This window comes from Hylaeus anthracinus, unplaced genomic scaffold (assembly GCF_026225885.1).
Source record: "Hylaeus anthracinus isolate JK02 unplaced genomic scaffold, UHH_iyHylAnth1.0_haploid 5, whole genome shotgun sequence".
NCBI lineage: Eukaryota > Metazoa > Arthropoda > Insecta > Hymenoptera > Colletidae > Hylaeus > Hylaeus anthracinus.
Genome location: NW_026535322.1, coordinates 3,748,321 through 3,764,336, shown reverse-complemented (window position 1 = coordinate 3,764,336; position 16,016 = coordinate 3,748,321). Strand labels below are relative to the sequence as shown.

The window sequence follows — 16,016 nt, the reverse complement described above, 5'->3', positions numbered from 1 at the left end:
ATTTTGATACCAAATCTTAATTAAAAATTGTGCACAATGATTAGTTTCTTATAAACTTATCATTAGTATAGATATAGTAAGAAGTTAAACGTTGTACTATTTTATAAAAGTTCGTTTCATTCGTACAAATAGTTCGTACAAGAAAATTCGTTATTCGTTGTATAAAATGAGACAATTGTGATTGGCTGAAGTACGCACTACGCGTACACACTCGTACGTATCGGTTGGTATCTGTCAAAGGCGGGCTTCGATGAGGTTAGTTAAGGAAAACAAAATTTTCACTGCGTAAATGTCTTCCACTTAAGAAATCTACGTGTTTCACTAATATGTCACACAATATCCTAAAATCTATGGGGCATGGATTTTGCGATGCCATCTTTTCCAGTTCACCTATTAATTTTGATAAGGAAAATACAAATTCTCTTAACAAAACGTAAGTTTACTTAAGTTTACGTAAGTAATAAATATTTATTCATATCTTACGAGTTATTAATTTTCTGTTTTCATTTTTCAGAGAAAAGATATGTTCTGGGGTATTTAACACACCTCAAAAAGGGACTGAAAATTCAAATGGAAACAAATGTTTAAAACGCGATAAACGTAAAATACTGCTTGATACTGAAGCAGTTAAAAATTCGAAGTTGACAAGTACACCTTCTAATGCAAATCTTGTTTGCTCCAAGTCTACAAATGCACTTCAGGGGAAACCAATTTTGTTTCCTGAAAATGCAGTACCTAATGAAAAATATAAAACTTCTAAAGTAGTGTCTACTACTTCATTAAATGATAAGACAGCTACTCTACATTTTTGCACACCTAAGCAATATAAATTACGTACTGTTGTAAATAATACAAAAATGAATGTTTTACCTTTAAGTAGAACACCTGTAAAACATTATTTTATCGACAATGCTTTGTCTGAAGCTACTCCTGATTGTTTTAATACAGTACAAGTAGAAACACCATGTGCTAAAACACATGAAATTTGTATAGAAGATCAAACAGTGTGCGATGGTGAAAGTAGTAATTTAATTGTGGGAATACGTGTTAGACCTTTAAATGCAAAGTAAGTTTTAATTAAATTAAATTAAATTAAATTTTTTGAATGCTGTATTCTAATCATTATTTTATTTCCATTACATTAGAGAATTAAATGACTCAAAGATTACATCAGTTGTACAAGTAAATGGTCAGAATGTTATTGTTAACTGTGATACTATTCAACATACTTTCATGTATGATCATTGCTTTATGTCACATGTTGATGCAACTAAATCTGACCATGCCAATCAAGAAACTGTATTTAAAAGCATGGTTTTACCATTAGTACAGAATGCATTTGAAGGCTACAATGTTTGTTTGTTTGCTTATGGACAAACAGGTTCTGGTAAAAGTTACAGTATGATGGGTCAAGAATCACTACAGATGAATTTAACACAGTTTGACGAAGCAACCGGTATTATTCCAAGATTTTGTCAAGAACTATTTACCAGAATACACGGAAATGTAAACACTAAAACAACAGTAGAAATTAGTTACTTTGAAATTTATAATGAGAAAATACATGATCTATTAACGAATGTTAACAATGGGGTAAAGAGAGCTCCTCTAAAAGTGAGAGAACATCCTGTTTTTGGTCCTTACATTGTTGATTTAAGTCAACATTGTGTACAGAATTATAAAGACTTACAGGTATGCCCATAACTATATGTAAGAAGATATTTCTTTAGTTGCAGGAATAACTATAATTATTGATATATAATGCTGTAAACACATTTATTTTAGACTTGGCTGAAAGTAGGTAATTCACAACGAGTTACTGCAGCAACTGGAATGAATGAAAAGAGTTCAAGATCTCATAGCATATTTAGTATAATATTAACACAAGCACAACAAAGTATTCAGGTAAATGAAGAACCAACAGATGCTAGTCGTCGTAGTAAAATTAATTTAGTAGATTTGGCGGGTAGCGAGAGACTAAGTCAAACTTGTGCCAGTGGAGATAGACTAAAGGTTTGTTTCACTCCATTTCAATATTTAATTATATTGAAATAATAATTGTTTCGGTACATACGTTTAATTATGTTCAACAGGAGGGTGTATCCATTAATAAATCATTGCTCACATTAGGAAAAGTAATTGCGTCTCTTGCTGAAAATATGAATAATCGGAAACGAGGTTTTGTTCCATATCGTGAGTCGGTGCTTACATGGCTGTTGAAGGTAAGTAACTTTAAAACAAATATATTCTCCATCCTTTAGCTATACTAATGTTAGAATTATACAAAAATACTATTTATTCAAATAATTTTGTTTATTGCTGTTTCATGGATAAAGTAGTTTTTGTAGCAATTTGAAAATATTGTGAAATTAATACTATTTTAACGTACAAACACTTATTGAAGATTAGTTATTGATCACTACTTGCATAAATTATACTTGTATCTTCTAATATAGTGTGACTTAATAACTATGTTAAGTACTATTTATTTTATATAGTTCATTTAATATAGTTTTGTATGCAAATTCAGTCTTAGAGATTACTCAATTCTCCATTGAATACAATTCACTTAATTCTAATTTTTCATAATGGTTGAAGAATGTACAGTAACACAAGATAAAGTTGCTATATTTTGAATTCTTTCAAATTATTTTAAATTTTCTGAAGTTTTACTTTTATTTGCATGCACGTAATATCCGAGACAACATTTTATCCTAAACGAGTTCTTAGTACAGCATGAACCATACTCTGCTACTGTTTTGTCAGTGTTCATCTATGTATGTAAGTTTGTATCTGCATACATATCTATATACTAATAGAATATAATAGTAAGAATTTGTGCATTCTTCGTTCAAAATTATTTTTGAAAAATTTCAGTGTACAAAAATAAATTATTCTCATATCTTTATAATTACAGTAACTATAAATTTTAATCGGATCTCTCGTTAAATATTTATAGGCACTGTAACTTTAAATATGTTTTATAGATTTAGTGTCCAATTTAATGGTGTTATTGATTCGAGTCCTTGATTTTCTTTTTTATTCATTCGAAACTTTTAAAGTTTTATTTTCGACTTTCGACGGCCGTTCGTCGATTTTCACTTTTTGGTCCCTATTGTTCGCAGTATCTTGTTCCTCTTCTTCTTCGTGAATTTCTTCACAGGAACTTCGCCGCGATTTGCCTTTTATGTAAGCTGCTAAACTTCTTCTTTTGCTTTCTCGGCACAAGTGACAGTTGTCTTTAGACAGCAGCTTTTGTTCGTGATGTTGTTGCAACACACGTTGGCAATGACTCTGCGTTGATCTTCCTAAAAAACAATCAATTTTTCTATTGCAAATTATTGCTCTGTAAGAAAATGTATCGGATGGTGTTTTGCCAGTCGCTAATTTATGTTGTTAAAAAACAGTTACATTTGTTAAAACTGTTAGCTCAACAATCTGTAGAATGTTGTACGAGTTCGGTATTTTTATATAAATATTATTAAATATCAAATATTTCTATGAACTCTAAAATTTCGTTTAGAAATGTAATAGCTAATTATTTAGGCTAATGTATTTTTAAAACAACAACTTATATCGACAGGTCTAATTTTCTCTCTCTCTCTCTCTCTCCTCCTCTATATATATAAAAATGTTAAGTAGATCTTTCTCAAAGGTAACGTGCTTTGCTGCACGTAAACGTTTTAGCGATCCCCCCACTTGTGCTTTCAAGTCCTCGCTCCCCAAGTTACAATCGTTTTTTACTGAATGGAGCAACGTGATCTGCTGCATGTACTCCTTTGCTCACTTTGTCCCACGTGAGCATATCTCCTGTGCAGCTTTTTAAAATCTGAGGTACATCTTGTTATCAGATTACAGCAGGATAAGAAGAAGCGATCATCGTGCAAGATCAAAAGTGTCAAAGATAAAGATGAAAGCTTTACGAAGTCGCTATTAACGATATCAATGAAATACATTTGCTAGATAAGAATATAATCGAGAACTACATCTCTTATTTTCTGTTTTCTTTCTTTTTTTGTTTTAAACCTTGTGCAAGGCGCTCGATTGAATTTGATTATTTCATAACGATATTCGTTTCAGTCGCATCAGAAGATCTGTGCGAGACTCAGGTCGACAATCGCGACGCATCATTTATAAACTGACTAACTAGAAATAGACGCACGCACGGTCGGCAGAAATACACGAATCATCGAATCGTAGCTCGAGCTTTAAGACGAGACTTATACAGATCCAGGAATACCGATTCTCGTTAACCGTTAATCTCTTTTAAATGCGTAGCATGTAGATAATTTGTTTTTTCGCGAAGAGATGATTTCATTTCGTGCATCGTATTCATTATCGTGGGATATTTTAAACCTTACTCATATTTGTTGCGTGTACCGGTTACGAAGAGTATTTTTAGATCCGTATATACTTCCGCCCGTTCATATGTAAATATAATGACGCGTACATAGTATCACAGTAAAATGTAAACAACGACACGAGATATACACAATAATAGCCCCTCTATTGTGAATGATAATCTCGATCGTTTGCATTTTGTATTACACTCCTGACAATCGCAATCGTAAACATGTTTTTAACGTCCAGAATCAAACATGGTTTGATGCTGTGTTTATGTAATCAGTGATATTCTCTGAAACATAACTTTCACAATATTATTTTCATGTACGCGATTTTACATGCAGGCATGATAAGAGATAGTGCATTTTATTAATGAAAGTAATGTTAGTAATGTAGATTACGTTATTATAATTTATCGCTAAAACGCTAAAAATTAGGCAATGAGTAACGTATTAACCTTTTGTAAAATGTGAAAGTTTATCTTGTCGCGAAACAGGCTAACCTATTTATTTTAATAATTTTCGAAAAAAGTTGACGATAATGTGGTCTAACGTTTTCTCGTGCACAGTATGATTACGGTTGTAATTTATGAACACGTTGATATCTTTGAACCGTGATAATGCAATTTTATTTCGAAATGCAATGTATGATAAATAATGCAGAGAACTGCCTTCGAGCAACCAGTTCCCCAGCGATAACGCAAAGGGAGGGGTCAACTGCGTCGCGTAGAAATACCTGAGAGTCGTTTGCCGCGTACGATTCACGAGTACATCAATTGAAAATATGGAAATTATTTGCATTTATGACGTACAATAATATAAAAAACATACATAAAATGTACACAATGCTTATTTAATATATTCTATAATTAACATATGTAATATTATCGTTATTTCATTTTGCATAAGTGCGCATACATTTGTTTACGTTTAACATATGTTTATTATATTATTTTACGTAAAAAATGCATAAAATCCGCGTCTAGTCGTTTACCTTGTAGATAAACGTGTTGTAATCAATCTTGCACGGTGACGATCTTGTAGTACAGTTAGCGCAAACAAATTGTAGCATTCCTTCACATGTTCTTAACGATAACGAAAAACAAATGGCAGAAGTGTTTGTAAGCATTGACAGTTTTTATTAACAGTCCTCAGTGCGTTTACGAGATAACGGCTACAGGTATTAATTTCTTTGATGTACTGGAACCTTGCGAAAAATTAACACGTGTTTCCACACCCAGTTCTTTTTATCGATAGCATAGATATCCTTAGTTGGTACATTTACACGCAAAAAATAATACGATACATCGTTTAATTCCAATTACTGCTTAAGGCCCCCCTAGACCCAAAAAAAAAATCGATATTGCGATTCCAATCACGCGAGACTTCGATTGTCTGTTACAACGAATCGAGAACTTCGCAGCTTTTCTTTATCGTACCGGAACAAGCAACAGGTATTTGTTTACTATTGTCTCGGAACGTACCATTATGGAAGTAGTCTTTGTTCCAGGGCTGTTCATAGTCTCTGTACTGTTGATTTCTGAAGAAACCGTAGGTGAGGACCTCGGGGACGTAAACTAGATCCATCTTCGCTCGATATTCGTTTCTATCTAATTTTAGCTGCTTCTTATCATGGAAGTCTAATCACATCTTCCCACGTGGACCGTCGTTGATCACGTTGTACCTTCGTTTCGAAGCAGGTCTCGTCCTAGACCACACTGAATATTTTTTTTCCGTACTTCTTCTACTGTTTGTAAATGTGATCGTAGCGAACGGGAGATTACTTAGTCGTTCTAGAATCGTAGCGAAAACCTTTTCAGTCGGCAACGTAGAAGGTCGTTTCGTAGGTAACTTTCTTCTTTCCCTGATCGAGGACAACTCACTGGTAAACGAACAGTGCCCACCTCGAATGTTATGAAATTCTATGGAGAAAAGCGATAGCCAAAAGTCAAGATCACGTCGTGCTCGAATTGCTACGATGTTTTGCTTTGAACTAAAGAAGTACGAACGCTGAGAGCGCATAATGTTTATCCACCGATGTTTCCCTCTCCATCGGTGCTCTCGACTCTCCGCTCCTCTCAGCCGTTATACCGCACGCCCTTCGACTGCGCATTGTCCCCTCCATTTCCTCCGATCACCTTCATGAATTGCTTGCGGATTTCACGTATCCCAAACTGCGTCTTTCACGTTTACCGTCACGTCTTTCCTTTTTTTTTCGACCTACAAGACACGGACGTTTATTGTAATATACAATCTTGAATTGGAATCTGAAACGAGCCGATTTAAAGTAATTCGCCAGTTGCTAGACCAAGGATAGAGCATCTTCTTTCCTTTGCTCCATCTCCTATCAAATGCTATGGTTGTCCCAAAAATATTGTAACACATTGAAAGGGGTGGTTCGGGAGGTGATTTGAAAGAACTTTTTCCTTAGCGAAAATGTTGTCCGAGGCTTCGCTGAGGAGATATTAAAGGAGAACACTGACCAATCAGAGCGCGCCGGTATACCGGTTTAGCGTAGGCTAAGCGATAGGCGGCCGCGCTCATACGCTACCGCGGCCGCTCCAACAGTATCCGCGTGCTCTGATTGGTCAGTGTTTTGCGTTAATATCTCCTCAACGAAGCCTCAGACAACATTTTTGCTAAGGAAAAAGTTGTTTCAAATCACCTCCCGAATCACCCATTTCAAGGAACTACAACATTTTTGGGACTCCCTGTATTATGGAAAAAAAATATTTATATTATATATTTACTTATTTATAATTTATATTATATAAATTCAGGGAAAATTAGGTTAACATGCATAGAAAAGTAATGTCTTGGATTTATTAATTTCACTGCAATCTTTGCAATGACCTCAATATAAATTTTTTTCATCGTTCGAAGGAAACTTGACTCTTGATCGAGTGGCTTTTATGTCAATCGTTACAATTTTTAACGTATTCTTACTTAATTACTTCTTATCGCGTCACAGTGCTCGTAGCTATCTTGAAAAAATTACAAAGGACAATATAGATTACACGTATAGATTTCAAGGCTATTCTTAGTAACTATCGTTAGTGCAACATGAAATCTTCGCAAAATGTGCGACATAAATTGTTGACATAATTTGTTTGCTTGACAATTCCACGTCTATGTCGCAAATGGATATCTCGAAGATCTTCGTAAATCAAAAATGTCCTCTTCCGATAGCCGTGACTTAACGGTGTGCATATCTTTGTAATAATAAGTACAGTTTCAGTGATAATTGTTTATCAAGCTCTGTATGCGTCATTAAGTCGAGCAAGGTTATATTTTATGGCCAATTTTTTTGTTCACGCACACTATCTCGTCGGTTCGTCACAACCTTCGACATTACATTTAAAAAATTCTCGAAATGTCCGATACAATAGCCACGAATGTACATGCCTTACTTTATGTTGGAAAGTGTTACATAATCGATTAGGGTAAATGTATCCTCGTGTTTCACTCCGTGTAGAGCAATCGTCATAAAAATTGTTTCTTCCAATTCTAACAAAAAGGAAGTATGAATAAGTACGGTCTTATTACTGATAACATCACAAAGGATTATAAACTCTAACATGAGATAAGCGTGAACGGTGCCGTACAAAGAATTTTTTACATCGAAACGATCACTCATAATATGATTCAAATGATCATCCATCTTTTCGATCAAATACATAAATGAGCATTTCTCCTCAATCGTAAACCACCATCAGCTACAGCCTGAGTGCCCAATTCGATAGCATATCTGATAAACAGAGTATTTCTCGAGGAGATTGTTAAAAACATTCAATTGGTATTCAAGTACTTGAAATTTCTGATTTATTACATCGTAAGTTTTGTCAGGCGTGAATCGATAGGATCGCATTCTTCTTTAATATCTGAACTCTGATTTCTCTCGGTGATTGTTCGCGATATTATTGCACTTGGTGCAATAAATTAATGTTTACATTGTAGTGTGAGAATTCAATGATTCTCTTTGGCGGTTGATAGGGTTCCCTCGATTAATAATACCGCGTGCGAAACGCGCTTAAGCAAACATCGAAACGATAACAGATAGTAGCAAATATAAAGATGGAAGGCATTTTTTTTTCCATTGCTGAATGTAAGCTTAACAATACAGTTGAAACACCTTTGTGTGCATACTCGTGTAAGGAATTTTATGTCCATCTGTGTTCTTATCGTTTCATTAGTAACGTCAGGATAACGTTTGAAAAGAAACGTCAAGGTATGATCGTTTAGTACTTAGCCGAGACAGATTAAAGTCCAATCATTCTTTCAAAAGCTCGTTTCTGAAATGTTTACGATAATAATTATTCGTGGATATAGGTGAAACAAGATTAAATTAAACAAAGTGCTTTAGACCATAATATACAGAATTATTTTTCTGTCATCTTAGCATTCTCTCAATTGATAAAGGAGACGAATGATCGATTATGGAGCAATCGTAATCATTAGTTTAATTACACTTTTTCCCAATTCTCGCTAAAAAATGTCCTGTCATGCACTAGAGCGTAATGGAATTATTTGTATTCGCGAGTCAACGAAACGGAAACATTATCAAGTATATCGACGACCTTGATACAGTTTTAACATTCGAAAGTACTTTTTTTCACTCGAGCGCATTAGTTAAAAATTCGTATCTTATCATTGTTTGATTTTCTTATTTTTATGGAACACGGATCTATTTTATAACGTAAAATTCCATTTAAATCGAACAGGAAAGCCTTGGAGGAAATTCCAGAACAGCGATGCTTGGAACCGTGTCACCGGCTAACATACACGTGGAGGAAACGCTTTCGACCCTTCGATACGCTTGTCAAGTCCGAGCAATCGTTAATCGTATTCGAATCAACGAAGATCCACATGAAAAGTTAATTCGGTACATACATATACGCTTAAGCGCCATTCATTATTTTTTATTGAAGAAAGTATGCAACAGTTTAATTTGCAATTGTACACACGCTTTTATTATCACTTTGGTATGATGTGCAAATTTTTCTGGAAAAATTTTGTACAAGTGTTTCTCAATGGTTGCGCTATAAAACTCTGTAAAAAAAAAATCATTTTTTTTTGCCCGAAAAAAAAGCAGTTATACATAGATATAATATAGACCTAAAATCGTTAAAATTATTTAAATTTCTATAACGTGTTTTTACTATACGGGTAAACGATTTTTTGAATATTCACAACTAAATGAAAACGCTTGAAACGGCAAAACAAAGGAGTATCCCTGCATGCTGCCGAGATACGTATATTTCATTACACTGACAAGTCTAACCTAAGGGTTTTATTAACCTTTGCGATTATGATTTTTTTTAACAGCGAGTTGAAAGCCGAAGTATCGCGATTACGCGGTGTTCGCGAAGGGTACGAAAAACAAATCGGCGGTTTTCCTCGTCGTCTTCTGGATTCCATAGAACCGATCACTGAAAATAATGATGAAATGAAACAAAAACAACGAGAAATCGATAAACTGAAGAATCAACTGAAGAAAACCGAGGAACAACTTGCAACCACCCAGATGTAAGTGAATTCGAACAAGATACTTTTATGTATTTACATATTCTTTGTAGGTTTCACTTTTTCATTGGCAATGTAAAAGTACGTTGCATTTCATATTATTGTATCGATACTATTTTTATCGTTTTTTAAATATCCTACTTGTGTCACGTAATAAATTATCATACTTTGCAATTTGCAGTCGACTTTGTATGGGCATCGATAAAGGAAATACCGCTCAAAATAATTAGATATTCACGAACCCAGATAATTTCGCTCGTTTGAGTATTAACACTTTACCGTCTACAGGTAGCTTATTAATCGCCTTTTTGCCATGGCAAGCGATACTTTTTTTTTATCGATTATACGATTCAAATGTTATGCAAATAAAAACTACAATTATTAAATTTAATTATACGACCAAACGCTTCAAAAGTCGGTGAATATTGTAAAGTGTTAAATATTCAACGGAGTCGTATTTTTACAGGATATTCAACTGGATATTATCACGTCAAAGTTCTTAGTCAACAATAAAATCGATCGAGCACGCGATCTTCTAATTATTTAAAGCGCCCTATCTTTTACCTTGAAAATAGTTGTTTTGGATCAAAGTTAGGTTCAATTAGCAGTTGCACGTAATTACAGGACTTGGCTAAAAAAATTACGGGAAACCGAGGAGAGGAAAAATTCCGAGTTAATGTACTTGCGTCGCTGCGGGATCGCCATTGAGATTGATATTCACGAGATTGACGATCAACCTTGTCTTATAAATCTCGCGGCCGATCCTATATTGTCTGGTACACTTTTGTATCTGATACCTCCGGGATTGGTCCGCATCGGCAAAAATTCTAGGACGGAAAGTTCTTCCGAATCTTTGGATATCATGTTGGATGGACCACTGGTTAGGCCTCTACACTGGTTAGTCATGGGTTGTTTGCAGTCCGGTGGTTTAAAGCGAATGGAGGGATTGAACTTGTTTGCCTTATCCACTTGTGCTCGTTTTTGCATCTTCATCTTCCAGTGCTTCCTGCACACCTTCTAACATTCGTCTTTTTGTGATTTGCCATACAGGAATAGTGCTACTGTATCCTTCATTTAATTCCTCTATTATGTATCTTTTGCCAATGCATGTTCTTTCTTGCCTTACATGATTTAATTAATAATTTTAATATAATCTATCACTGCATTTAATATACGATGGTCTTGAAGAAGTTGCACGATGGTTTCTGCTGTAATATAACATCTACACGTTTTTTTCCAATGAGCTCTTGTGTGATGGAATATTTCTGAACTCGATCGTAAAAATTCATGTTTTAGGTCTCGAATTAAAAATCTTTAGAATAATACGGACGTGGTTGATGTTCTTTTCTTTCATATATTCTATACTGTAACATTGTGTTACTTTAATTATTTGGTTATGGTTTCTTTAATCATGTTTTGTGTATTTCACAGTACCATTGAGAATAGTAGCGGAAAACTTGTATTGTCACCGGAAATGGATGGGGATACGTATGTCAATGGACAGGTATAATATGCTGTTATACTTCATCTCATGTCTCATATCTTGTTAATTCTGATTATATATTGTTTTTTCAAAATATCTATTCTATTGCAGATTGTAACTGGTAAAGTTATTCTCAAGCATGGCGATCGTCTCGTGATCGGTGGAAATCACTACTTCAAAGTTTCGAATCCGCGCAACGAACACAGCAATGTACAAATTTCTGCACAAGCTGTGGATTACGAATTTGCTCACCAAGAAATTCTTAAAGTACAAGAGGAAAAGTAGGGATTTTTTACAAATGATTTTCTTTAAGTCAAGTATAACTGATGAAAAATCTTCAACACTATTTTATGCTTTCTTTAATACAGACTAAGAGCCGAGTTAGAAGAAAGTAAACAGAAGGCGATAAAAGAATTGGAAAACGCAAAGCGAGAAGTTGAAGTACAATTGGGATCTCAAAAGTTGACATACGAACGTAAGATTGAAGTTCTTGGTTCTACAGTTGAAGAGCAAAAGTTTGCGTTAGAACAAATCAATCAAAAAAGGAAAGAATTGGAACTAGAAAAAGAATTACTTGCAAACGAAGTTAAAATTAACAATAGGTTAAAACAGATACATTCGGAACAAAAAAAAGTTACTGTCTCGCCGTATAAATCGAACTTTTTACAAGAATTGGAAAGTATTTTAACTGAAGAAACAGCTGATGCGGAATTCGCTCTTAAGATGAAAGCCAGTACAGATGCGATAAATGATGGTGGTATTACTTTACATGAAATGCAATTATTGGTGAGAGAAGCTACTGAGCGTTGCCGAGAAGTTGGTATCAATTATGTACGTATTCATTAGATGAATAACGTTTTAGAGTACACTTTCTTTCTATTAAATATATATAATTAATTTTTATACCATAGGAATTTGATCAACAGCAAGTAATTGTGAATAAAAGTTTGAGGCCAGTGATTCGTATACGTAACAAAGATTCCATGAAAGAAACGCTTTTGCAGCCAATGCGGTTTTTAAGTTGGGTTCATCGTTTACGAGATTATGATATAGAAGATTCCATAAAAGAACTGTGTACAGCGTCTGACACAACTTGGGAAGCTTACGAAAATACGGAAACTTTTGAGGATTCCTTAAATAGTAGTCGAATTTCAATAAATATGACACCAGTAAAAAAGTACTTAAACGAGAGTTTGCAACAGCTGTCTCTAGACGCGTCTATACTCGGAAGTACATTCGTCGATCAAACATTCGACAATTCTAAAAAACAAGAAACTATAAGCAGCTGCCTTGAACAAATGGAGTTCACTGCACGAAATTTACGCAAATTATGTGATAAAAGTGGCGGAAATGCAGTTACGGAATGTCTTAATGACGTGCAAAATAGTATCGATAGACTGCGCGAAACTTTAGAAATACAAGGCTTATGTAAATGCACAAATGAAAGTGCAAATTATGAAAAAAATTGTGATAGTATTATACTTGAAAAATCTAGTAGCATTGATTTAACTTTTCCAGAAGATAATAGTACAAAACCTGTTTCTTCACCTGTAAAGTCTACTTTACGTAATAATATTAAAAGTCTTGACAAAATCACTCAGAAGAGCGTGAGATTTACTGATAAAAAGAAGTGACTTAGGCCTAGATCGGAATGTAAATTTGTTTTTAGTGCTCTGAAAGTCACATAACTTAAGACGTTAAATGATGCTAAGGATATACATTTAACATTGTTAAGACTTAATTGTTTCACTTTATTTCTTGTCACTTGTAATTTAGGTCTTTTAAGTCCTCTATTTATATTGCAATAATGTCTTACCAGTAAAGTAGATTTACTTCTTGACAGGGTATTTGTGATTAAAAACTGACAGATACCTCGTTAATGTGATTAACTACTTTATTCTAATATAGTTTCATGTACACTTTGTATATTCTATAACAGGTAATAAAAGCAAAATGAAAATTTACAACTAATCAAAATAATCCTCAATGTCGATGTCAGGATTCAGTAAATCTTCTCCATAAATACTTAAGTCCAACTGATTAAGTATTAAATTTTCACACATCTCTTCCAAGTCGGTATCTCCAATCAGTACTGCTCCTTGCATTTTACCATTTTCTAGTACAAGTTTTATATATTCGTGTCCTTTAGTCATTCGTAGTAGAATTTCATACTTATCATTCAACTTTTGTCCATTATATAGACCAAGTAAAACTACTTTGTAACCGAAGAATTTAGTTACATGACTAAACAATTCAAAGCAGAAATCTTGCAAAAATTCCTCATTTTTTAATTTAGAAGTCATCGATTTTGCTGCATAAATTCCCATTTGATGAGCTTGTGTCCATAATCTCATCTGAAACCACTGTTTTGCTAATTCCCATCCGGCGCTACATACATCTCCTGCAGCATATATATCTTGTTCTGAAGTTTCTAGTTTCCAATCTACTAATAGTCCCCCATCTTTTCCTTTCTTAAGATCTTCTAAACCCATTATGTTGGAATTTGGTATTACACCTGTTGCTGATACAATAAAATCGCAACCAATAATATTCCCATTTGTCAATTCTGCATATATAGACCATTGCTCTGTGGGATCAAATTGTTTTTGTTCAGATGGACTAAGAATTTTCACAATTTCACATTCATATTCCACTTGTACTTTTGTCGATTTAAAGGAAGTACTTGTTATATCAAAATTATTGTGCCAGTCTGGACCTAAAGCTGGTCCACCTTTTACAACTGCTGTGTTAGATACTGTATATCTCATTCTTTTAGTTGGAGCATTTTTATTGTCATTTGTAGATTGATCAGATTTATATACTCTATCCATGAAAAATTCTGCAGCACCAGGATCAACAAATGTTGCAGAAATATGTTTGTCTTTAATTACCCATATCATTTCAATGCCATTTACTTCATGTACAATTTCAGTAGCAATACCTCCATTTCCAACTACTATAATTCTTTTCGAATTTTGAATTTTTTTAGAAAACTGAACAACCGATTCAGTATCTCGAATTCCTAAGATAAATTCATTATGTTCTGCTATCAGTTTTGGTCTAGCACCATTACAGAGGCATAGCATTTTATAATTTATAACTTTTCCACTTTTTGTCAATACTTGTTTATTTGGAACATTTATTTTAATTACAAAATCATGAATAATTTTTAATGAATCATTTGTCTTTGACAAGGTTGTTATGTCCTTCTCTTCCACACTGAACTGCATTAATGTTTTACCAAGTGGGACTATATTTGTAACTGCTTTTATCAAAGGACTTGCTGTAATTAAAATGGTATCTACTTGTGGGGCAAGAAAACCAATACTTTCAGCACAGGATACTCCAGAAATACCACCTCCTACAACTACAAATGTGCAATTTGTTTCTTTCTCATCCATTCTTACCTTGTTTAAATAATGCAAGTCTTTAAACAAGATTCAGTTTAAGAAGTCTTCCACTCTGAATAATCATAGTATCTAAGTGGAACATCAAATGTAAGCAAACCGTATTCCTTTGCTTTTAATATTGCAATAAGCAAGTTATTGTGAGCTCTCTGACAAAGACCAGTTTTTCTATGAATACAACAGAGAATAAATAACAAGTAAAAAAATATTTTAGATTTGTTCAGCATTTAGAAAAATTAAACTTACTTATAGCTTAAGATTTCTCCAGAATGCTCTGAAATAAATTGTTTCAATAAATCAACGTTACGGTAATCAAGCACTAGATATTCGTCCCTACATATTGGACATGGACTACCAGTACTGATCACTTCAGCTCTCTATAAAATTTATAAAACTAGTAAAGTAATTGTCAATAGGCAATAATCATTTTGTTTTAAAAACCACTTACGATACAAGTTCTTCGTGTTTTTGGTGGTGGGTTAGGCCCTTTGTGATTTCGTCTATATATTTTCCAGACAGGATCTTTTCCATAAGTTAATTTATAAGCTGAAATAAAATTTTATATGTAAGTTTAATACAAATCGATAAAGTTCATTTTACTTACTCACCATTACTTGCCATGTATCTTATACTAGTCTCCACAGGAATAACTTTACTTCTATCCTTTGAAATCGGTACTCTCTCAATTGTATTTGTTTTTTCTTCTTCTTCTGTGTCTTGTACACCGAATTTTGTAAACGAAGTATGTAAAAATTTCACAGGTATAACCTAAAAACAATTTGTACCTAAAAGGTTATGAATTTCGATATAAACATTTTGTTGATTCTTACTTTTGGAGTTAGGTTAGTTCGTAAAATTAATCCAGCTAATTGAAATCCGTTTAATATTAATGACATTATTTCTTTTATAATATAATTCTTTTTTGTAAAAGTATATTAAGAGTTAAATCAAGTTAAATAGCACTCGTACGATGTACTCGAGAACCGCGAGTACACACATATGAACATACATTACATTACACTGAAATGAAATATATTTTATTTGTTGCTTTAATATTTAAATTAATCTTCATGATATTACAACACTTCTACTTTCATATTTTTATGTTTCCTTCTTTTTAATATGCGTAATAATACTTAGTTTCATAATATTTAAAAACGTTCACTTTGACATCATTGAGTACTAATCAGGAAGGTTATTTTCATGTAATGATCGAAATTCTTTTAGAAATATACTAAATATTTTTTATTTTTACAAATG

The 16,016-nt window shown here is 33.5% G+C and overlaps 4 protein-coding genes across 4 annotated transcripts; 1 reads left to right on the top strand and 3 right to left on the bottom strand.

Annotated features, from left to right (window-relative positions):
- Positions 1-160: 160 nt before the first annotated feature.
- On the top strand, positions 161-12,983 carry LOC128895650 (kinesin-like protein KIF14). The gene is made up of 12 exons (XM_054158411.1): positions 161-433; positions 515-1,066; positions 1,146-1,692; positions 1,786-2,013; positions 2,094-2,222; positions 9,065-9,225; positions 9,669-9,869; positions 10,491-10,763; positions 11,298-11,370; positions 11,461-11,630; positions 11,718-12,180; positions 12,261-12,983. Exons 1-12 carry the CDS (start codon positions 327-329, stop codon positions 12,981-12,983), a joined length of 3,627 nt encoding a protein of 1,208 aa, XP_054014386.1. The 5' UTR covers positions 161-326.
- On the bottom strand, positions 2,295-6,364 carry LOC128895659 (uncharacterized). The gene is made up of 2 exons (XM_054158435.1): positions 5,828-6,364; positions 2,295-3,308 (listed from the first exon to the last, which is right to left on the bottom strand). The coding sequence occupies exons 1-2, from the start codon at positions 5,928-5,930 to the stop codon at positions 3,040-3,042; spliced, it is 372 nt and encodes a 123-aa protein (XP_054014410.1). The 5' UTR covers positions 5,931-6,364; the 3' UTR covers positions 2,295-3,039.
- Positions 12,984-13,225: 242 nt separating the features above from the next.
- LOC128895646 (pyridine nucleotide-disulfide oxidoreductase domain-containing protein 1) lies at positions 13,226-14,750 on the bottom strand. Its single transcript, XM_054158407.1, has one exon. The coding sequence runs from the start codon at positions 14,748-14,750 to the stop codon at positions 13,317-13,319; it is 1,434 nt and encodes a 477-aa protein (XP_054014382.1). The 3' UTR covers positions 13,226-13,316.
- On the bottom strand, positions 14,498-16,009 carry LOC128895647 (28S ribosomal protein S18b, mitochondrial). The gene is made up of 6 exons (XM_054158408.1): positions 15,587-16,009; positions 15,365-15,524; positions 15,205-15,302; positions 15,003-15,133; positions 14,757-14,924; positions 14,498-14,632 (listed from the first exon to the last, which is right to left on the bottom strand). The coding sequence occupies exons 1-5, from the start codon at positions 15,650-15,652 to the stop codon at positions 14,795-14,797; spliced, it is 585 nt and encodes a 194-aa protein (XP_054014383.1). The 5' UTR covers positions 15,653-16,009; the 3' UTR covers positions 14,498-14,632; positions 14,757-14,794.
- Between the last annotated feature and the right edge of the window lie 7 nt (positions 16,010-16,016).

Excerpts from the sequence above, each read along its gene's own strand:
- LOC128895650 (XM_054158411.1), top strand. The coding sequence starts at position 327 with ATGTCACACAATATCCTAAAATCTATGGGGCATGGATTTTGCGATGCC. Across the intron at positions 434-514 it reads ACAAATTCTCTTAACAAAAC|AGAAAAGATATGTTCTGGGG; the intron begins GTAAGTTTACTT and ends TTCATTTTTCAG. Across the intron at positions 11,371-11,460 it reads ATACGTATGTCAATGGACAG|ATTGTAACTGGTAAAGTTAT; the intron begins GTATAATATGCT and ends ATTCTATTGCAG.
- LOC128895647 (XM_054158408.1), bottom strand. The coding sequence starts at position 15,652 with ATGTCATTAATATTAAACGGATTTCAATTAGCTGGATTAATTTTACGA. Across the intron at positions 15,134-15,204 it reads AAACACGAAGAACTTGTATC|AGAGCTGAAGTGATCAGTAC; the intron begins GTAAGTGGTTTT and ends TAAATTTTATAG. Across the intron at positions 14,925-15,002 it reads GGAGAAATCTTAAGCTATAA|AAAAACTGGTCTTTGTCAGA; the intron begins GTAAGTTTAATT and ends TTGTATTCATAG.
- LOC128895646 (XM_054158407.1), bottom strand. The coding sequence starts at position 14,750 with ATGGATGAGAAAGAAACAAATTGCACATTTGTAGTTGTAGGAGGTGGT.
- LOC128895659 (XM_054158435.1), bottom strand. The coding sequence starts at position 5,930 with ATGGATCTAGTTTACGTCCCCGAGGTCCTCACCTACGGTTTCTTCAGA. Across the intron at positions 3,309-5,827 it reads CAAAGACTACTTCCATAATG|GAAGATCAACGCAGAGTCAT; the intron begins GTACGTTCCGAG and ends ATTGTTTTTTAG.